The sequence below is a fragment of the Euprymna scolopes genome, chromosome 19, assembly GCF_053919585.1.
Source record: "Euprymna scolopes isolate OS-2025 chromosome 19, ASM5391958v1, whole genome shotgun sequence".
Classification (NCBI taxonomy): Eukaryota; Metazoa; Mollusca; class Cephalopoda; order Sepiida; family Sepiolidae; genus Euprymna; species Euprymna scolopes.
In genome coordinates this window covers 47474732-47499173 of record NC_136500.1, presented here as the reverse complement: position 1 = coordinate 47499173, position 24442 = coordinate 47474732, and the positions used below count along the sequence as shown (strand labels likewise).

The following is a 24442-nucleotide window of genomic DNA, read 5'->3' as shown; positions in this document are numbered from 1 at the left end:
AGTTACTTACAGCCAAGAGTAACCTCTACAAGGCTATCCATTCGCCCATGCAGCATTGTTACCACATTTGGGCTGGTGCATCTGCTACTAGTCTCTCCTTCTTAGACAGGATTCAAAAGAGAGTCGCCAACATAATAGGTCCCGCACTATCAGCTAGGCTTCAACTGCTGTCCCATCGACAAAATGCTCCATCCCTCTGCCTGTTTTACAAGTACTTTAATGGTAGATATTCCCATGAACTACAAGCCCTTGTATCCTCCCGCACCATAAATACCCTCAACAAACCCAACAAGCAGCAAAATCCCACCCCCTATACAGTAGAAATTCCTAGATGTAAGAAAGCTTTTTACTCTAATAGTTTCTTCTCTAGGAATGCTAGACTTTGGAATTCCCTTCCAGGTTCCTGTTTCCCGGACTGTACTGACATGCAGAAGTGTAATGTAAACAGACATCTTCCTGCTCAGCTCCCTACAAATTATGTCCCAGATAGTAGCTCCCTACATCAAAGTGGCATTGTGTCTGGTTTGGGGTGAAAATGCAATAAAAACATTTTCTAAATTTAAAAGGGGGGGGGGGCACTTAACTATATTGACATACTCATCTGAGCCATTGCTCTGTGACAATAGGAAAGACGGTGGAAGTAGATTTGGCATCCCTGCTGAAAATAGATCCACGAGTTTTATGTACCATTTCAATATAGTCTTTTTTCATAAACATATGTAACTGTACAGAAGGTCAGAAAAACATTGGTACCGTCAGTTTCAAGCCTAACATAAGGGGGACCAGTTAATGGTAAATAATGTTAGGCTATGGCTGACAAGAGCCTAACATTATTTACCACTAACTGGTCCCCCTTATGTTAGGCTTAAAACCGACGATACCAATGTTTTTCTGACCTTCTTTACTGTTTTAAATAAATAAATATTAAGTTCTTATATTGAAATTTTTTCTTTGTAATCAAGCACTTTGATGGAATTCTTTCCTAAAAACAGTGAACAAATATATATATAGTCCGTCTACTTAGGCTATCATCCCATCCGCTCGTATCCCCCACTCTCCCTACCCCATAAGACACTATTCTGGACCGCTCCTCATTATTTTACCAATCTTCACCTTAATTCGAGCCTTAGATAAATCCCCAAGCTTACCATGGGAAAAGCACAAATATTTACTCTATCTATAATTTCCATAATTCTTTAATCCTATTCTGCCTGCAATATACCCCCTCTTTATGTCATCAATCATGAATACCTCACCTACCCCCCCCCCATGCTGTTCTCTCCCTCATATTTTCAGATATCTTAAAATTTCCTTCCTAATATTTCCTTCCTAATATCTCCTTCCTAGTGTGCCCTAAGCTAGACGTCGCATTCACTTTATATGTAACCTAATTTCTTCTTTCTTATTCTGAAGAGAAGCATTAGGTTTCGAAATGCCTAGGTATAAAGTACACCTATAAACCCTCCCGCATCGATATCCTGCCATCGTCTGAACTGATATAGAAATCTATATACACCAATATATATTTTGTTTTGGCAATAATTTTCTAGTTACTTTCATGAATGTATCGCATATCATTTTTTTTAATTTCATATTCTTGGAACTATTAAGATGCATTCATTTTTCTGTGAAATTGTGTCTGTAAAGTATAAAAAATTTATATATATTATATTCATTTGAAAAAGAAAAAAAAAAGAAAGAAACTTGTGATATATTCATAAAAGTAAACATAAAAAGTTTACGGATATTCTGATTTATCATATTTAAAGACATTGAAGTAAAACAAACAAGAACTGGCAAATGTGTATTTCAGCGGCTTAAATTATTTGACAGACAAAAATTTATAAAAATTATTTATTTTTATAGAAAACACATTATTAGACCCCAAGGCTGAAATAAAACCCGAAAAAAATTAATTTTTATTTTTTTCAACATTTTTTATTAGCCAACAATCGAGGCCGCCAACGTTTTGAAAATTCGGCCTTTGTAAGGACTACCAGATTGGCCTTTTTGAAGCCAAATTTGACCTTTTTAACGCTCTTGCATGGGCCATGGTCACGACCACCGTACTCTCGGTAGCCACGCCATGGTTCCACGCAGGAGCGTAATAAAGGCCAATTTTGGCCTTAAAAAGGCCACTCTGGCAAGCCTTAGAAAGGCCAAAATTTCAAAACAAGATGGCGATCTCCGTTGTTCACCACTTAGTCTAATAACAAAATGTTGAAAAAAATAATAATTAAATTTTTTCGGGTTTTATTTCAGCCTTAGGGTCTAATAATGTGTTTTATATAAAAATAAATAATTTTTATAAATTTTTGTCTGTCAAATAATTTACGCCGCTGAAATACACATTTGCCCAATAACCCGTTTTGAAAAGGCCTTATTTTCAGCGGGAATGCCAAATCGGCAGTCACCGTTTATTTTCTATTAAGTGTTAACGGAGCAATGGTTCGAATGAATATGCGTGATTGCCACAATATTGATATAACGTAATAAAAGAGTCATCCAATTCTTAACGACACAACGTAGGACAGAACAAGATTTTTTTTTTATTATTATTTCCCAAATGGTCGCCATTTTTATTTTGATCTAACATATTTCATATGTACATTCAAAAAACATGTTCCGTCTTATACTATGTGATCAAGAACTGAGTAATCATTTTTACGTCATTGAAAAATGAACCCTTACTCTAAAGTCTAAACTATTTTCTTCGTGTTTTCAGATTGTTGAAAAGTAATCGCATGAATTCTTTTTTTTTTTTTTTCATTTTCCATTAAGAGCGGAGAGGGGGGGAGGTCAAAGGGTAAAATTTTACCAATAGTTCTATGATGCCCGAGTGTTAAAATATATATTTTTAGAAAGTAGGTTTCAAAAATATATATAACAAATAAACCATAATCTTATTAATGTTTTTATCTGATTAGTTAGATAATTAATAAGTTTCTTTTTTGTTTTTGTTTTTTAATTTGCTAAAATTAATGAAAATAACTGTTCAGGATTGAGATCGACTAAACCTACGAAAGAAATGGGGAATTTTATAGATTCGCTCCGTATCCACTCGGAGATTTGTATGTGTGTATGTGGAGTAGTACTGCAGTGTGGGGTACCCAGAGAACTATTTGCATTGGAAACATTAACGATTCTATAAAAATAAAAATTTTAAAAAAATAAATGGGACTCAGTCATGTACTTATTGATCCGTGCTGAAATAATGTTATTTAAAAAGCCATTCTTAACCTGGGGAGGGGAGGGTGTTTTGTACCTATTCTATACTTTAACCTTACAATTGAATTTAAAAAAACATATCAAAACTTTAAACTTGGAAATACGATTTAAAAAATATATCGGATCAGTAAGTGCATTTAGCACCAAAATAAATAAAGGTGTGCTTCAACAGAATTTGAAGCAAACCAAACCGACATTTACCGAACTCAACCTAAAAGATAGCTTAGGGTTAGTTGGTAGAGAAAAGGTTAAACACAGTTCGGTGTATATTCTGTAAAAATAGTAAATTAATAATTTTGTAAATTAGTTTGGTACTTGTGCACTTTTGCCACCGTGCTGAAATAACATTATTTTTAAAGCCATTCTTAACATGGGAATGGAAATGTGTTTTGTAACTATTCTGCGTCGCGATTCCACCGAACAATTTAATAAAAAAAAAATTTTAATATCGTGAAGCTTGAAATTAACATGAAAAATTTAATTTAAAAATAGCGCGGTGGCAAAAGTACACAAAAGCACCGTTTGATTTTTATTATTGAAAATAAACGAAATTATTGGGGGGGGGGTCATTTAACATTAATTATAAATTAAATTAAAAAAACAAAGAATGAATGAGTTTTATCTTCTAATGCCCACGACAAACAAAACAAATGAACATTTTCATTTTCAAGAATATAAATTTAATAGACAATTAAATAAATACGCTATAAAGAATGAATGAAATCATATTTTTTGTGTTTTTATATAAAATAAAACACTTACCTTTACTTTTATTCGAATAACTTCTTTGTTTTCCAAACCGTAATATCCAGCCATGGTTGAACGTTGTATTTAAAACATAAAATAAAGTAAAACGTACTTAAAATGTAACTTAAATAATAATTAATTACTTACTTCGTATCACAAAGTATACGAATAATATGTCGTAGTATTTTTGTTTGGTTTTGTATTTATCACCAATAGTGTAACTGTACTACAAAACGAAATATGGTTAGAAATATGTTGTTTTTCTTTTAATCGTATAAAGATCTACGAAAACCTGGGTCAGTTGGTTTTGGTATTTTATACATAGATATAGATAACATAGATGTATCACGGGTTTGTTTCATCTAGCTGATCTTATTGAAACAAAACCTGTCGTATTTCTTAATATTTTATATATATATATATAATTTAATTTAAGATCCACGACAAAAATTGTGTGAGAGTCGATTTGTTTGGCTACGACAGGAGCCATCGATGGTAGGCGTTAAAGTCGGCATTTCTACGAGCACTTGCTAAAAACTAGCTGTGTCTCTGCCGTCAGTAATACGGCTTATTGTTTAGTAGTACGACTACTACTAACGTTGGCAGGTATTACTAGTGTTGCTACTCTACTAATATTACTTGCGTGTATTTGGGATAGTAGAATTACTCTTTCCTCATATATACATATTTATTTTTTTTTTTTAGTGTGGTGGTTTCTCGGGCGACAAAAACAACAGCAGCAGCAGCCATTTAGTCATATGTATGCGAGAGTGGGTGTGTTCCTGTTCTTATATTTGACTGACTTACTCCTACCACCAATAAGTACCTTATTCTCTCCTACTCTTTTTTTTTTTTTTTTTTTTTTTTTTTTTTACATTGAAATAAATAAATGGATCAGCCATAGTGGAGAGAAACCCAAAGATTCCTTTGGTACTTGTAAGGAAAGAGTATCCGGAGGATTTCAGTACTTATCCGGACAAGTTTGATCATCGGCAGAAAATCCCGAGTGAGCTCCGAAAATGGCCGTAGCAGTTTGTGTATTGAAAGCCACATTCTTTTATTTCGATTTTGAGTATTTTTTTTTTTTAATCATTTTTCAACGGTACTTCTACACTTTATCGCCGAAACTGGAGATGCCATTTTATTTCACGCACCTGCCGTAAAAATCCAAGGGAGAAATCAGTATTTTAAACTATGGTTGAAGCATGAAATAAATAACAAAAACAAAAAAAAAAATTAAACTAGATAAACTTCCGGAAAGAACTATGAAAAAAAAGTAAATAAAGAAAGTGAAAGAGAACATATATCCATAATTGTTTAATTGGAAATGTTTCGATTTAAGTAATGAAAACGGGAAAGTTTTTCATGAAACATTTTTTTTTTTATTAAAAACAGAAAATAAAATGACATATTCATAATTGTTTAAACTGTGCGAGCGCCATTTGAAAACCAAAACATTTATTGTATAAAAATTTATTAAAATATAATTGTGAAAACATTTATTGAAAAGTTGGCAGATTTGCCGTTTAGTTGTACAAATAGCCTCAAACTCTATTATCACAAAAAGGGGACACGTTGGGTCGGCACCGTTACGAGCTGCTACAAGTGTGGTGGCTCCAACCATTTGGCCTGTGATTGTTTATCGTCGCACTCACTGACTCGAAGGCTTAGTGGCCCTCAGTGCTCCAAGTGTAAAAACCGGGGACACCTGGCACGATCCTGTCCGGGAAACGGGCAAGGGGAGTAAGCTACAGTCCTAGTCTTCTCCCCAGATCATCACTGAACAAGACGCTCTGCCCACATTGAGCATGCGCATTAATGGACGTGAATGCCTCACCCTTGTAGACACTGGGTGCACCCAGACCCTGGTACGCAAGGCATGTTGCAACACTTGGTACAAGGAGAAAATTCTGGTGCTAACCGTGGGTGGAGGGCCGCTGGTCTCTTGCTGGGTGAGCGTCATCAGCACAAGCATCGGCAATGGACCTGCAGTAACCGTGTAAGCCCTGGTGATGGACAGAGAGCTGCTTGGGTACAACCTACTTCTAGGGATGGATTTGATTACACAGCTGGGTGGAATCACTGTGGACTGCACCGGCAAGATAGAGTTCTCCCGACATGAGAAATGTATTTGCACCGTGATTATCCTGGACGAGCCTGACTTTCATGCGGTGTACAACAGGGAAACCAACGCATGGACGGCATCTCGGAAGTGGTCTGGCGACCAACCCTCAATATCCTTACGGAACTGACTATCAGATTACTCTCCTCCAATGAGACTCAGGGAGCAGTAGGAAGAAGAACTGCAGACTTGGATAAACAATGGCTGGCTGCTTCCATACCCCGAGGATGAGCTTGGCCCCCACCCACCCGGGCTCCCACCCCCACCCCCACCCCGAAGACTGACTCTCCTGATGGCTGTCTTACAAGATAGCAAACAGAAGGTCCGACCCATCATGGCCTACCACAAGCTTAATAAACATATCGACCTGTACAGGGCAGGGGCGGATGTTTGTGTGCTCAAATTAAGGGACTGGCAGCAGCAACGGTCAGACGTGGCAATTCTGGACCTGCAGATATGCATAGAAAAAGTGTTGTGGGCATTTCAGACTGTGGAAGTTAAAGGAACTCGCTATTGTCTGACCAGGCTAGGGTTCAGAGTTAACATGGCAGCAGGCATTATGACAGCAATTATCCACACGATCCAGCAAGAGGATGAGGCTGTGCGCCAGGCAACATCGTCTTACATTGACGATATCTTTGTGAATGAGAGACTCCTGTCTGCCCAGTCAGTCAAAGAGCACTTTGAGAACTTTGGACTAACATCATGCAAGGAACTGGAGCATCTGCGAGATGGGGCAAAAGTACTTGGCCTGTATGTGAGCGATAGCAAGGAGGGTCTCTACTGGAGGAGAGGTGGTGACGTTCCGGAAGTCCCATCTAACATCACTTGTCGGAATGTTTTTTTCTGTTTGTAGAAAGCTAGTGGGCCACTTCCTTGGTGTGATTGGCTCAAGGTGGCAGTGGCGGTCATAAGACATCGTGCCACATCCGTATCATTGGGATGGAACGATTAAGTGTATGATGCCATGCTCTTGAGCATGCTTACTTACAGAAACTCTGGCCAGAGTGACTCGTGACGACACTGTGCGAGAGAACTGGTGTGTTAACAGGAACAAGTTCACAGTCTGGGTGGACGCTAGTTCACTAGCCTTTGGAGTTGCCCTTGCGGTTGATGATGGCATTATCGAAGATGTCTGTTGGCTTCATCCAGAGAATAATTCTAGGCACATAAACCTGGCCGAACTTGATACCACATTGAAAGGAGTTACCCTGGTGCTTCAGTGGCAAGCCAGGGTACTATATATTATCACGGACTTTGCGTGCACTCATCGGTGGATAACCGATGCATTGACTGGAAGAGCACAGCTAACCACACGGGCAGTGAGTGAGATGTTGATACAAAGGCAGCTCGCCACCCTGGTTGATACAATTAGAGTATAACCTGACTGTAGACGTAACGTTGATCAGGTCTGCAAGCAACAGAGCAGATGCACTGACACGAGTACCACCACGGTGGCTGCTGGCTGATACCCGGGGAGATTCTGAGATGCTGCAACAGCTGGGTGCAGCAGTCGCATGTAATATGGATGCAGATCATATCAGTGAGATTCATCGGCAATGTGGACACCCAGGGATTAAGCGAATACTGTATTTTGCCAAAATGGTTGACTCAGAAGTAAGAAGGGTAGATGTCAAGAGAGTAGTGGAAAGTTGCCAGGCATGTCAATCAATCGACCCGGCTCCAATACAGTGGAAAAAAGGGCAATTGGGAGTGAGCGGCACATGGCAGAGAGTGGGCATGGATATCACATATTATGGTGGCAATCACTTCCTCACCCTCATCGATTGTGGACCTACGCGCTTTGTGGTCTGGAGACCACTTGGGTGCCAGGACTCTTCCTACATTATTCGCCAGCTGTAATCTGTGTTCTTTGAAAGAGGCATGCCTGAAGAGGTGCTGACAGGCAATGACCCAGCCTTCTGCAGCTGGAAGATCAGGCAGTTCTTGGTTGCGACTGCAATGTACTTATGTGCCATCTGGCAACGGTATTGCTGAGAGGAGCTATCGCAGCATCAAAAGAATTGCAGCCAGGAGGCAGTGCACTGTCTCAGAAGTCGTATATTGGTACAATATCATGCTGAAGGATGGTGTCTCTCCAGGAACAGCACCTGCAAATGCAATCTACCAATACTGCGTCCGAGAAAAGGGAATCTACAACAACAGAGAAGTCGCCAATGAGGAAGGACAGGGGTCGTACGCACCGGAGGATCCTGTCTGTGTGAAGCCCCCGGGAAGCCTGTGCACTGACAGATATACACAGGGCTGAGTGATCAATGTGGTGAGTTAGCAGTCAGTCATGGTTGACAATGTGCCTATCATGTTAGGGACCTGAGGCCGGCGACACAGTTACAACAATCACTGGACAGCAGGAGTGACTCTGGGGCTGAGGCCAGTGGGCCATCACTCTAGTTCGCACTAACCTCATTCTCATCAAGCAGCAAATCCGATATTAGTAGCCTCTCAGGAAAGGCAGTGTTCTTCGACCCTCAGACTATGAGAATGAGAGTGCAAGTGGAGAAGAGGCCTGCACAGTCCCCCTTTGAAGGAGCACCCGACAGAAGAGAGCACTACCTCCCTGCCATCTCTGTGATTATGAGATCAGGGCGGGATGTGGGGAAAATAGAAACAGACATACAAACGGCCTACCTGTGAAGCGCCACTCAGAAATTGGGGAGGAGGTGTGTATGGTCATCCTGTCACTGTACCTTTGCTAGTCTCCTCATTCACCACAATACCTCAAGCACACTGGGGTTCATGTACCTAACATTCTCAAATCATATCGTATGTGTGTGTGTTTTATTTTTTATTTTATTTTATTTTTTATTTCAATTTTTTTTTATCTATATATTTATAAAAGTGAAAATGTGTGTGTGTGTGTGTGTGTGTGTGTGTGTGTGTGTGTGCATTTCCCTAACAAATTACTCTGTCAATTTTCAGTCTAGAGACTCGATATTTTACATAAGGAGTATTGAGATTTGGGAAAATCTTTTTAATTGGTTTTCGGCCAAAAATTTGGCTATCAAGGGATCAAAGTTCAATGATTTGACCTTTGAAAACTCTACCAAACTCCTCCGCCAATTTTGGGTCCAAACGCTTGAAATTTTAAATGTAGGTTACTTGGACATGAATCAAACTTTTAATTTAATTTGAGCTGAAAACAATAAATGTTAAGGGGTCAGAATTGGAGTCAAATTTTAAAAAAAATTTGACCACTGCGGTCTCTACCAAATTACTCAGCTAATTTCTGGTCTAAACATTTGAAATTTTACATAAAGGGTATTCAGAGATAGGGCAAGCTTTTTAATCGCTTTGGGTCGAAAATTTGAGCTGCCAAGTAGTCAAAGTTCAAAAGATTTCAAAAGGTTTGACCTTTGCGGTGTCTAGCAAACTACTCAGCCAATTTTAGGTCTAAACATTTAAAATTTATACATAACGGGTATTCAGACATGCGGAAGCATTTTAATCAGTTTTGGGGCGAACATTTGGCTGCCAAAAGGTTAAAGTTGAAAGAGTTGACCTTTGCAGATTCTACCAACTTCCTCCGCCAATTTTGGGTCTAAGGACTTGAAACTTGGACATGGGTGAAAATTTGTATTTTGATTTGAAACCAAAATGATAAGTGTTAAGGGGTCAAAATTGGGGTCAAAGTTAAAAAAAAAATTGACCATTGCGGTCTCTACGAAATTACTCAGACAAATTTTGGTTTAAACAAATTTTGGTCTTACATAAAGTGTATTTACACAGAGGGCAAGTTATGAACAGTACATCGGGCCCGAACAAAGCCAGGCTGAACTGCTAGTAAGCAATAAAATAAACTTGTAAACATAAATTTTATAAAAAGTCGTTTGTTTAATTTTATTTCATTGGTTTGAGATGAAAAAAGTCCAAAAATATAATCAAAATGTTAGTAAAACCCTCCCAACCCTCTCTAGGTGGTAGAACGTCCACTGTTTTCTGGCTTGGTGTTGGCTGAAAACAAGCACTCTATATGGGGCTGAAATTCTAGGCAGAATCAAAGAAACTGGGGTTGGGGCGGGTATGTGAAGTTTCTCCAAGATTGCTTATTGGGATAGCCGGGGACAAAAAAGAAAAGATCAGGTTGTGGGTATCTTTGAGATTTCCTATTGGGGCAGGAGGGGGCCAAGAACCTAGTCTAAACGCTTGGTTTAAGGGTTTGGAGTCCAGCAGGATTTGGACCCATGTACGTTATGCTTAGGCGGGGAACGCAAACTCCAACTTGGCACCTCTACACATGCACAGACTCACTATCTTCAGTCAAAGGTTTCAGAGTATAATCTTTTCCTATCACATCTGATCTTTACTTTCAGCTGGTGCTTGAAGAAGAGGACCAAATCCTGATCAGCAACAGATTCGACCCCAAGCTTCTCTTGCACTCTTGAACTCCATATCACCATTCTGGCTGCAGCCAGGATCACAAAAAACACCATTTATCTCTCCCTGTCCCACAGCGGCTCTGTACTGGGGATGACGTAGGACATGTCCAGCAGGCAAGGTCATTCGGGAGCGATGCGAGTTGTCACCTAGTTGACATACACCCAGTACCATCTGAGTTCGCTGAAATCGAAGAACACATGCCGGCACTTCCTTGGCCTGACGAGTAGATTGGCAGCAGTTCCCCTCACTAGTTCCTTATATAGTTCTTTTCTAGTCAGCCGTGAAAGGTTGCTGAACATTTGGAGATTCCTTAGTGCAGCCCTACGCTCTCTCAAGAACTACGTGTCTCTCCATGGTTTTCGACACACTTTGATCTTGTCGAGGATCAGGTCAGGAAAAATGGCCTTGACTATGGAGGTCCATGCAGACTCTTCTTTCAAGGTTCGTCTCAGGAAGGCCAGCCTCTTGGCATCTCGATGACACCTCAAATTGAATATTTCCAAACCTCCCTCACATAAACATTGAACACAGACTTGTCTGCAAACCCAATGTTTCCCTTTGTCACAAAGAAGCGAAAACAACTTGCTCTGTAGAGATTTTGGATAGTTCTCAGGCAGGGGAAGTATAGCCAGTTGGTAAAGGATGAGCGGAAAGATGTAGGTAGCACACGCCTCTGCCCTGCTCTTCAAGGATAGTTTCCTTCAAACTCATGAGTCATTGACTTTTGACTTTATTTCCAACCAATTCTTTTCCAACTGGAGATCCGGTCCAAACTATACACCAAGGATCCGAACCGAGCCGTCAGTCCAACTGAAAGGAGCAGGAAGGGAGTCAGTGCCCCTGCAGGCTCCCAACCACAGTCCGGTCGACTTGCTACAGTTGATTTTGGCCCCATGGTCCTTTTGTCTTTTTGTACCGTGTGAGCGCCTCTGTCACTGTCTCGATGTTTCAGAAGCTTGACACAAAGATGGTGATGTCATCGGCGAATGCAGAAATTCTGACTCTCGATCTGCCAGGCAGCACAATCCCACGCAGGACCAGACTTACCTCCTCCTGCCTCAGCTTCCAAAGTAGCGGCTCCAATGCAAGAATATAAAGCAGAGGAGACAATGGACAGCTCTGGCACACGGACCGGGAGATAGTGAAAGATTTCGAATGCTTTTTGTTTACCTGTACCATTGTCATCAGAGCACAGTACAGTACGGAGACCCATTTGTAGAAGCCTGGTTGGAATCCGGCAGACTTTAGAACAGATGCCAGGAAGCAATGGTCGGCCCTATCGAAAGCTCTGGACTGATTCCACCTCTAAGATTGTACAGGAACTTAATCCATAAAAACCTTTTCCAAAATTACTGGATTCAGTTTTATATAATCTGAAAGGTGTTGATTCACCGTAAAATAAGACAGCATAAAAAAAAAAAAAAAAAAAAACACACCATAAATAAATATTTGAAGATATAAACAACTTGAAGCATAAAAACCTTTTTTTCTAAAATAACTGGATTCAGCATTAAATAACCTGAAAAATGGTTGCTATGCCATAAAACAAAACAACTAAACCAAACCAAATGCTTACTATTTTCTAGTCGTCAGTGAGGAGTTGAGCTGGAATAGTCTAAGATCTTATTTCTAAACTCGGCACTTATCGCAATCCTCCACAGCATCATCTACCACAGTTTTCCCATTGTTTTAACTTGGATTGAGTGGAACAAATTTGCTTAAAGCATCAACATGCGCATGTATGCATTCATTGCACATGCCATGATCATCCCACTCATTGTACCTGTCCAAAGTTTCAATTCCAAACAAAACCACAATGCCAATTAAAAATAATTGCAAAGTGAGGGTTTTTCCTGACCAAACCACAATAAACACAATGGAGCCCAACGGCTCATCTGGCTTGGAGAGACATATTGATTGGCTCAACTGATCATGAGCACTCAGAAAATCCAACTGCTTCCTTGACCATCCAACTCCAACAACATCTTCACCGCCATCACCACTATTGGAGAGTTGGCCCTGATAGCTTGTCCTGGAATCTCTTTGCCCCTGACCGAATTCTGGCCTTTGTCAGCGTTCACCATTCAACCACCCAGAAGGTGACTACTGAAGATATCCACTGGAGATAATGGCTACACAATATGCACTCAAAGGGGGCTCATCTGCAGATAATCTTGCAGATAACTTTTCTCAAATAGGTTAATCTCAGCATGATTCCCGATTTAATGAAATCACTATTGTATGACTGGACTCCTACCAGAGATACTTTTAATTCTCTGTGCCCTCCCCCTTCTTTCCTTGAGCTGGACATCTATCACCTGTAACATTTGCCATTCAATTGCAGCATCAAAATATGCAATCCAATGCATAGAAAAACAAATCTATACTATCATCTATTAGGTTTGGAAGGACACCTACGTCCCTCATTTTGTTTCTGGAATTTTTCTTATTTATGCATGTTTAGGGCTCATGCTTTTGGGGCACAACCTAAGAAAATAAATAATTCAACACAAGCTTCTGAAACAACGAACACAACAATTTCAATAAATGTAACAAAGAAAAGATTTATTCAGGCGAATGTTCACAGGGAGATATTATTCCTGGGCAAAAACTGGACTCTGGCCACCTGGTGCTATCATGGTAGTTATTCCCAGTAGGAATTGTCAATACTGGATGAAATAACACAGAGATAGAGAGAGAGTGAGGAAAAGGGTTCGATCAGCTTGGCATCTCTCTCTGTAAGAAAGAGTTTTTTTTCCTTCAGACCGGAAGCTGTCTGATTTCCTTATGGGATAGAAAGGATCAATGCGCCGCACCCCTGATTGGTCAGTATGTGGCCAAATAACACAGGGGAGAGGCATTGATTCGTTGAAAGAAAAAAGTTCCATTTGTTTCTGCTACCCATGACATAAACAGATGGTCGTCCATCTCTGAGAGACTAAAGAGATACAAACGACCAATGTCCATTTGAGCAGATACCAAAGATAAGTATTACTAATCAATTATGATTGATATTACTAACCAATTATTATTGATATTACTAACCAATTATTACTTATATTACTAACCAATTATGATTGATATTACTAACCAATTATGATTGATATTACTAACCAGCCGGTAGTATCATCAAAAATCTGCAAACGACTTTCACTTGACCTTGTATTTAACCTCCCGGAAATAGAAGTAAATAAAATAGTAAGACACTAAGCAAAGCAGAGCACATTGTCCTGAACCAACATGGAAATATCTGGTCCTCAAATTAAACTTGTTTTAAAACTCTTGAGTCTGTCTTAGCAGTAAAGTTGCAAAGGAAAATCACACGTAAATTGAACTATGTTTTCAAATCAACAACGACTGAACTGGATAAGGTTGGTTAAGTCATTTTCTTTAAACTTTTGTGATCACAACTATATATAAGGTACAATATAATATTCAATAGAGAATTGACTCTGCCATCTGAAAGTCAAATCTGCTGACCAAGATGAAACGTAACTTCAAAGTCGTTGTTACATCAGTTCTGAATATACAAAAGTAGCACCTGGGCTTTTACCAAAGATTGCAAAAAATATGTTTGGTTATGGTGGCAAAAGAAAAAAAATGAACCAAGAACCTTTAGATGTATTTGGTTAAGCAATCTCTTTCAGTAACAGCGGTGATGACATTCATACATAGTATCAGCAGTAGCTAGATAATAAAAAAATCATGGAATTCCACTAAAAAAAGCAGAGAAAAAAGGATCATCTCGTCTAATATTTCGATACATTTGTTACATTAAGTTAACATGATGAGTCATCTTTATTCCCACTACTACCACCATCACCACCAACAACAACACTAATTAACTAATACCACCACCACCACCACCATAATAATAATAATAATAATAATAATCTATATAAATAAAACAGAAAATGTATATGTGTGTGTGAATGTCTGTCTGTATGTAAATATTTAACCGATAAACTCTTAAACTACTACTGACATAACACTAAAATTAACAGGAAATAGCAACCATACACAAAGAATGGTTTATAATGAGTAAAATGGTTTATAATGAGTAAAATCGTTTATAATGAGTAAAATGGTTTATAATGAGTAAAATCTTTGAATAGATGAATATGAGCATATGTCGGCAAGTTGTAATGCAAACTGTTCATTTCAATTTGCCGACATATTTTTACTTCTTTCTGTGCATGCTCAAATTCAATTCTTTTCTTCAAATTAAATCTTTCGTGCCTATCTCTTGATAGTTACATTGGTAGGAGACGTGACTGGAGTGACAAATGTTTTGGTTTCAATTCTAACTGATGGCACCCAAGTCATTTTCTTTAAACTTTTGTGATCACAACTATATATTAGGTACAATATAATATTCAATAGAGAATTGGCTCTGTAATAATAAATACGAAATCTCCATGAATTATAAAATATATTTAAACATATTTTAAGACCCGTCCTTGCTGCTCCCCCCTGATCCGTTAGTAATAATAATAATAATAATAAAAATAATATTTGGTTTAATGTCTGTTTCATGGGCTAGCCTGTGTTGAATGGCTTTTAGAAATAGACTTCAAAACTAATCTATTTCTGGCCAGGTCTTTATTTATCTCTATTTCAAGTTTATCCTTATCACTTCCTCCTATGTTTTTCTTGACATGTGAACTGACCATGCTACCTCAACTATCCTACATTTACTAACCCACAAACTCTCATCAATTTTTTTCAACGTTATTGTAACATCGCTGTAACCACAAGCCAAGATTCACTTCAGTTTTGCTGTGACGAAATGCCTGGGAGTGAATAAAAATATATATAAAAGCAATCATTCAACTTGGGCTCGTCTTGAAGCATCTTTGTTACAACAGGTACCAGCTCCCCCAAAGATGATTGATGAATCCTCTTAGATATAGCACAAGGCCGAAATTGAGAAAAGGACATTGAGGGTTATCCACTAGGTCTATACATCTATCGGGGATGTAAGTTGCAGGGATGCTATGTAGGGACTTGAGCAACAAGATGTCTGTTCACATTACATTTGAACTTCTGCATGTCAGTATAGTTGGAAAAACAGGAACCTGAAAGGGAATTCCAGAGTCTAGCAGTTCTGGGGAAGAAACTATTAGAGTAGAAAGCTTTCTTATATCTAGGGATCTCTACTGTGTGTTACATGATAAGGGCTGTCCCCTTTTCATGTAAGTATAAAAATAGAGAGATGTAGTTAAAATGAAAATGAAATAGAATAGACGAAATTCGAACCTCGTAAATTAGGTTTAGAAATAGATTACGAGAGAGAATTAGAAAATGGAATGTAAAACAAACCATTGTTTAGCTTAGAGATAAAATAGTTTCAAGAAAAGAATGTGCGTTTCAATTCTGTTATGAAAAATTCAATTGAGGAATGCAACTACAAGATAATTTAATAAACATGTTTTTAACATATTGGAAATATAGGTTATTGGGAATATAGGTTAAAATTCCTTTTGTAAACAAAGGAAAAAGTTTTGGACACGCATGTCCAGAACACGTGAAAGAAGACACATGTTTTAACATGTGTATGACGTCATGGAAAATGGGAAGTTCTAGATATAGTTAGAAAACTTTAGAGTTAAGAAGGAGAGACTGGGGGAGAAACGGAGAGGGAGTTTGAGGACGACAGACGAGAGTCTGCAATGGGATTCGAACATCTAGAAGCAAGACGGTCACTTTTGAAACTTAATATGTGAAGCTTTGTATTCTTGATGATGAAAACCACGACCGGTCTGGAGAAGAAATACACCCATCATGTGTTTTTATAAACGTCGTCTTTGTGTTGTAATTCTACCAAAAGGTAAAGTGAAAATTGTTATTATATGTCTTGTATATCATGTGGTTTAAAATGTCTTTACATACACATCTTACATACACAATATGAACACTAAGACTGTCTGAACACTGTCTCCTCATTCTATTACACTTCTACTAAACATTATATATATATATATATATATATATATATATATATATGAACCTTTTTATAACACGAACAATCTCTCTTACAACAACATCTCTCTCTCTCTTTCTAAGACACAACAACCATCTCTCTCTCGAAGACTCAATAACATGCACTTTTAACAAAGAACAATAATAATAAATAATGAAACGTAACACTGTGTAGGGGTGGGATTTTGCTGTTTGTCGGGGGTATTTATGTCGAGGGAGTACAAGGGCTTGTAGTTCCAACTGAATAACGCATTCAATACATGGACTAAATTACTTGAAATATCCCCATATGGTTTTTGCTGAATTTTATTTACAAAACATATTTTCAATGCAATGATGAAGAGTAAGAAAAAAGAATCCTGAAAAAAATATTCAAATAAAGAAATTCCATATATTCGATCTGTTATTGTAAACAGGTCAACAAATTTAAGGTAATTACATACATTAATTAAGTGTTCTTACTGAGTGTGTACTGCACTACTGTTCTAAGAGGGTAATTACAAACACGTTTTTTGTTTAGTACTTCTTGACATCAAATTTAATGATTGTTTACTAGTGATCGCACAGGGACAACACAGGTTGCAAATTAACCAACCCGAGGTATTGCAGAATTATTTCAGCCAGAAGATTATTATTATTATTATTATTGTGTAGATTGAATTAGATTTGTTTAAAGAGAAAAATGCAATTCAAGGACAAATATGGTTAAATGACATTTTAGGAATTAAACTTGACTAGGTTCTATAAAGAATAACAAGAAGAAATTTAAATAAATAAAAACAAATATGCTTTAATAGAAAAAAAAATAATGTAATGGACATAAATAAAATAGATTTTCAAACGTAGATATAAAAAGCAATAAAATTGGGCCAGAGAAAACGTGACTGATAAGTTACCGGTTAGGTCTTTGTGTAGTCGAATAACATAAGCAGAAAGGATTAGTTTGAATATATACAGGCAAGTTCTCAGCTGGTTGGGGATCGTTCAGCTATGGAAGGATTAAACGGGAAAGACAGTGATATGTAATCCCTGAAAAATGAATGGCGTGCAACACCAGAACAAAAACGTTGCAACAGGAATAAATGTAAATGTGGAAAAACAATTTGGTTGTTTGAGTTGTTGGGGTAGAAAAGGACTTACATTTTTAGAAGCACGTCTGGAACAATACTGACTGAAAAGGTATGTCCTTCCCTTGTCTGGCCAAGCAGACAATGATGCTATTTGTCCCGTTTGTTGAACTATTGCTAAAGGTATCTATATCAGTTTATTATATGTGTTAAAAACGTGTACACACACACACACACACACACACACACACACACACACACACACGCACGCACACACACACACACACACACACATGCAATGAACATTACATGGACTACTATGTAACATGTACAAGGGTTGGTTCCCTTGTTTTGTACATACCTGTTTTATATACACTTGCTATATGCTTCTCCATGTCATGCAGAAGCCCCCCCCCCCCAACAATATAACACACACGTCTTACTTATTTTCTTTAATGTTTTAACTAGTAGAGCTGCCCGGTGTTGCCTAGGAACATAAAAAACCTACATAGATGTAAAATAGTGTTAAGTTTTTCACTCTCCCTAGAAGAAAAATTAATTTTTTTATATGAGAAGTGAAAAAATAAAACTTAAAAGACCTTCATAGTGCTACCGAAAGTGCCAAATAAATTTAAAGATGCCTCCAAAGCAGTTTAAAGTTAAGTTCGAGCCGAGCAACTGAAGGGTCTCAGCAGCACTAGTTCAAACAGCCCTTTTCAGGACTAACCACCACAAACCATCTGTATGAACACTTCACTCTCTACTACAGCCTGCTTTTTGAGACTTCTACAACCAGCAAACTCTGGCTCACTCCAATGGTTCCAGCTCACTCCTGCAGCTTCCAATACCTGCAGCAGCTTCTAGACAGCTGCAGCTTCCAGCACGTCCTGTGGCTTCCAGCCTCTTGTAGCTTCCAGCACCTCATTCAGCTACTTGTTTACAGTGCCAACTGACTCCAGCTACCAGTTTATAGTGCCCATTGACATCCAGCTATCTGTTCCAGTGCCCACTGACGTCAAGCCTTCAGTTTCCAGTGCCCACTGCTGTCCAGTTCGAGTATCCACTGACGTCCCGCTATCTGTTCCAGTGCCCATTGACATCAAGCCTCTAGTTTCCAAAGTTCATTGACGTCCAACATCTGCTGATGTCCAGCCCCCTGTTCCAGTGTCCACTGATGTTCAGTGACTGGTTTCCAGTGACTAATCCCATCTTGCTCTGGCTGGTCTTGATTACATAATCTCTATTATCTACAATTTACCATTTTGTTTTTTGGGGTTTTTTTTTGTGGGGGGGGGGTAAATAAAAAACATGATATCCATTGTCTTTAAACGATTATCCATGTCTGTCATTCTTCTTTGCCATTTTACAATATTTTGGAGTTATAATGGGGTATGATTCCACACAGTCGGATGATTCTATTTATAAACAATGCTGCTAGGAAATGACGAATCAAATTAATTCACGTTCTGCTACCTACCAATCAGAAACCAGAATTGCTCCATAAATATTAAACCTTTTCCATAGCAATTTCACATGTTTTTTTTTCCGTCTCGACACGGTAAGAATATTTTGCTCTGTGGAACTGTCTACTGCAAACAAGTCACCTCTCAGGACTTGTGTGTAACAGCGAACCATCGGAAACTGTTCTGTCTACTGCAAACCAGTCACCTCTCCAAACTTGTTTAGAACCATCTGAAACTGTTCTGAAACTAAACATGGCTTACACTTCTAGAGTTGTTACCTCTTTGCCTCCATGTCTACCTTGTTAGTTGTACGGTGAATGGCACATTCAAACTTTCAGACCTCTGCAACAAACTTGTTAAGTTGTTTACATTTGTTGCATTTTAGAAAAGATTCATAGCACAGGAGAGACATTGCGAGCCTGTCTTTGTTTTGTCGTTACTTCCATGGCAAGTGCTCGTCTGAGCTCCAATCTCTGGTCCTCCTCACTAATTTTTCATGAAAAACACCCGTCTAGCTGAAACCACTGTCAAAAATTTTTCCCACTCTTTATCTGTGCCAAAACCAACACATAGATTCCATAAACAAAGCTTCTTTCTTAGAAGTGCACGCCTGTGGAACTCTGTTTCATTTGCCTGTTTCCCACCTGACTACAACCTGGATGTCTTCAAGTCCAACATAAACAAATTCCTGATGAACCACCCCCTTCAGTAAGACACTTTATCAAATCAATAACCCTTATCCCCGAGTGGCTTCCGGCCTTGATAAGTGGTGACCACCTTGTAAAAAAAAAAAAAAAAAAAAAAATGCTGACAAATGTAATAATAAATGTCAGAAAATTAGCAAAAAACACATAAAACAGATTCCAAATATGTATTACCGTAGACAACAAACCGAGAAAAAAAACGTAGCAAAAACACAAATCTGTAAAAAATAAAAGTAATTTACTCTCCTCCCTTCCTGGATAAGTTTTTGGTGTTTTTAACTTATTTTAAGCGTTTATCTACTTCAAAACACAAGCAACGCCAAGTTGATAAGTTAGAACGACACCAAAATGGCGGAATTTTCAGATTTTTGAGAACCACTCAAACCTCAAAAATAAATAAAAATACTGATTGAACTCCATCCAATAAGTGTCATAGTAATATTTATTGGGTGGATTTCTATCAGTATTTTTATTTAATTTTCGAGTGTTGAGCAATTTTCGAGACATTTTCACCATCTTGTTGTCATTCTAACTCATCAACTCAGCATTGTTTTTGTTTCAAAATAGATAAATGCTTTAAAATAAGTTGAAACACCAAAAATCTATCCATAGAGTAACATCTTGCCTTTGGTAATATTTATTTGTTACATATATATGTTTCTTTATTTCTGTATGTTATATGTAGCAATACAACATAGTTTCATTTTGATGGTATACAGTTCTGAGTGGAAAATAATTCTCTGATGACCGGAGTATTTTGTTAACTGTCTAAATGTGTTTGTTTTGATTTCTCCTAGAAACACGTGTTAGCTTTTTCATTATTTTTAGACTGACAATAAATCACAGTATGACATTAAAAACTCCTTCATTAAGTTGTTGAAATTTGATGCTAAGGTCCATTCTGACAAATGACAAATTCATGATAAATTTATTTATTTGTGATTCTGATACAAAAGAAAAAAAAGCAAAGTATAGTATCAAAGCAGATGTAAACAAATATTGTAAAATCGGCAAATATTTCACTCGTAAAAAAGTTCAAATATTCTGTTCAGACGTAAGAAAAAGTAGCCACATTGATCTTTTTTTTCTTTTTTTTAATATATGGAGCAGACGATTTTTCTTCAATTTCAAATGATTTCCATTGATTGATTAATTTTAGTCACGTGAGATAAATCCTTGCTTGTGATTAGTGACAAGATGTGGAAGGGTGTGACGAGCATAAAAAGTGCTGCTCTTTAATGGAAGATATAAAATGCTTTCTTGAATAAATTCTGTAGTTTTGAAAATATTTTTTAATCAATGCATCAAACTTGAATATGGATATTTTTTTTTCTTACTTCAAAGATGTATATTCATGAAGAACAAATGCAAGCACCTGTTTGGAGGACGCGGAGTGTAATCCCTGATTTTAGTAAGGCCCATCTTGGGTCGTCTTTGTCTATTGTGCACTCACACACACACACACACACACACACACACACACACACACGCACGCACGCTCGCATGCAAATAAATGAACCTTTATTCATTTCAATTTTCCCCACGCATTTTGCACAAAAATAGGTTTTGTCAGCAACGGCACAATTTCAAATACGCCCACACACTTTTCTCAAAACAACAAAAGTAAAATGAACATATTTTTGGTGGATGTAGTTGAAGACAGCATCATGTGACACAAGTAACCAATGAAAAAATTAAGACGATTGTCTTTTTAACGCTTTTCCAAAAGCCAAAATATCAGCAGGAGCAATCGTGTTCTGGAGTTGGCCAGAAATGTATAAAGTGCATCAAACAGTCTTCAACGGAGAGAGTTCAGTTTTTTTTTTCCTTTCTTCTCGCTTCACCGACACAACGAGAACATGCCTCTTGCGTTCACAACATTGCCGCTGCCAACACCGTCAACACCATGATACACACGCCACGCAGACATTCGAAAAATCACTTATGCACACATGCATTCATTCAACAAATTTTCTAAATTAATAACAACAAATAACTTTCCTCACGAATTAGTAAGGGCCATCTTGGGTCGTCTTTGTCTATTTTACCAACAACCACCCTGACGTTTTTGAGATTTTTGGTGTTTCAACTTATTTTAAAGCATCTATCTATTTTGAAACAAAACAATGCTGAGTTGATAAGTTTTTGGTTTTTGTTTTGTTTTTTACATAGGCATCACCACTTATCAAGGCCAAGAGGCCACTTGAGGATAAGGGTTAAAGAGTGTACAGTAGAAATTCGACAATATAGTAATCGTTAATAATGGAAATTCGATAAATTTGTTAACTTATATGGAACAGCTCATCAAAAACTTGTTTATGTTAGACTTGAAGACAACCATATTGTAGTTAGCTGGAAAGCAGGAAAACAGAAGACAATTCCATAGGTGTGCAGTTCTAAGAAAGAAGCTTTGCTCATGGAATCTACGTTTAGGTTTAGGCACAGATAAAGAGTGGGGGGAATTATTAATAGTGTTTTCTGCTAGATGGGTATTTCTTGTGAAAGTTTGGCGAGGGGGGACCATAGATTGGAGCTCAGCCGAGCACTTGCCATGAAAATAACGATAAAGCAGAGACAAACTCGCAACATCTTTTCTGTGAGATAGAGGTTGCAGGGAAGAGAAAAGGACATCCCCTACGAGGCTACGAAGTCTATTTTGAACTATCAAGGCAGGATAAGTCCTTTCTAGCAGCTCCTGCCCAAATGTGGCAACAGTACTCTATCCTTGGATGTACCTGGCTCTTATATAGATAGAGAATTGCATCAGCAGTGAGATATTTACTGGATCGATAGAAGGATCCTAACATTTTTCCAGCAGCCTTGACAACAGATTTAATGTATGTGTTCCATTTAAGATCAGGAGTAAAGGTCAAGCCTAGAAGCTTATCAAAACATGAGGCCTCCTCAAGACGAGAACCATTTATTTCAATTGATGCCAGATGGGGATCAGAACGTTGATGATATAAAGATAGAAGTTTGGTTTTAGATGCATTAAAAGTAACCAGCCACCTCTTTCCCCATTGTACCACTTGCTCAAAATCAGAAAGAACTTGGTCGTTTACGGTCTTAGATGTGCTACCATAGATAGTAGTGTCATCAGCATAAATGTCTATGAATGATATAAGGATGTGAGTTGGAAGATAATTAATGTAGATCAGGAAGAGAGTTGGGCCCAGGATGGACCCCTGAGGGACTCCAGCATTAATATTGTGGGCTTCTGATTTCTGCCCAACCACTACTGTTATGAACCTATCAGAGAGAAATGATTTAATAATTGAGAAGACATTTCCAGCTATACCGTAACTGGAGATCTTGTGAAGTAAACCTTTATGCCATACTCTATCAAAGGCTTTTAATATGTCAAGAGGAATTGCCCTAGAAGGGTTGCCTCCATCGAGAGATTCGCTAATCCTATGAGATATAACTGTAAGCACATCTGCTGTAGATCTAGCAGAACGGAAGCCATATTGTGTGTCACTAAGAAGGTTATTTTTGCTCTGACCAACAATTCACTGTCCATAACAGTTCATTGCACATGATAAATTACGAATTTCACATCTCCCAGAATTGGTTATTAACCGATGTTTGATTGATTTTATTGATCCATTTTCTAAAATTGTCGGACAGCTTCATGACAATTAGGATATTATTATTTCTTCAGTCCATATAAAATTATTGTCATAAACATTATTTACAAGAAGTTAGAGGCCATTTTTTTCTGTGTCTGCACATTATCCTTATTTCTATACAACCAACGTTTTCCTTTATTTTCTTTATGTACCTCTCTGTCTTCTCTCTCTCTCTCTCTCTCTCTCTCTCTCTCTCTCTCTCTCTCTCTCTCTCTCTCTGTTTATCACGGTCTTGAATTGAAATTGAGAACAGCCCTTTTAAGTAAACCGATTCTCGTTGCTTCTTCCCAAAAGAATCAATAAAAGAAAAAGTATTCCAAATTGGAGAGGACTGCAAGTGGGGGAATGATTATCGATGCAGACTAAGTGATTGATTAATCGACTTCACATCTGGTTGGATCTATACCCTACTTGAGATAGGTTAGAGAAATCCGTGATCTGATGTCTAGCAGAAGACAGTTAAAAAGCCACTTGCCAACAACAGCCCTAAGCACTTTCTTGGAGCTCAAGTTGTCTATCACATGTTTACATGTGTACAAAGTTAGAAAACAGCAGATCTTGCATGTTTTTCAGAAACAGTTTGTCATGCTCAGAATTGTTGAAGCATGAAACAAACTGCTTACATCAGTTATTACAAGAAAAAAAGGATCTACATAAATTTCCTGCAGTCAAAATGAGGTTATAATGGCGGTCCAAACTTTAGAAGAAACGCCTTTTCAAATAATAATGCAATAAAAACTGACAAATTTCCAATAAGGACACTTTCTTTCCTGTCCAAAATTCAGCTCATCCTGTTTGCTTTTAATCCATTTTATTTAAATTAATTTTCTCTCTACACGTGCAAATTGGGTCGTTCATGCATCCAAACTAGTCCCAACTATAAAAATCTGCAATTATGGAGACAAGTTTTTTCTCTTTGGAAAATGGTTGCCTGACATGCAAAACATCTAGTATGCTTTGACGCTGGTAATTTTTTGTCTCTACTGTTATAAAAGTACTAGCATGGGTGCCCGGCGTTGCCCAGGTGTAAGTTGTATGCTGAGCGAAAAAGAACAAAAACAAAAAAAAAAGGTCAATTTTTTTAAACTTTACTCCCTATTAT

The 24442-nt window shown here is 37.9% G+C and overlaps 1 protein-coding gene across 6 annotated transcripts in view; it reads right to left on the bottom strand.

The window, feature by feature from the left end:
• The window catches only part of LOC145303559 (uncharacterized), a 234580-nt gene that overhangs the window by 173370 nt on the left and 36768 nt on the right, over positions 1–24442 (bottom strand). For 2 of the 6 annotated variants that reach the window (XM_080145065.1, XM_080145068.1), the window contains exon 1: positions 3991–5166. The exons of 2 other annotated variants lie outside the window; for them this stretch is intronic. In XM_080145065.1, coding sequence (XP_080001191.1) covers positions 3991–4044 — 54 coding nt within the window. In that variant the 5' untranslated portion in view covers positions 4045–5166. Of the gene's footprint in view, positions 1–3990; positions 5167–24442 lie in introns of those variants that run through there. 2 more of the 6 variants (XM_080145069.1, XM_080145070.1) reach the window with 1 other exon arrangement.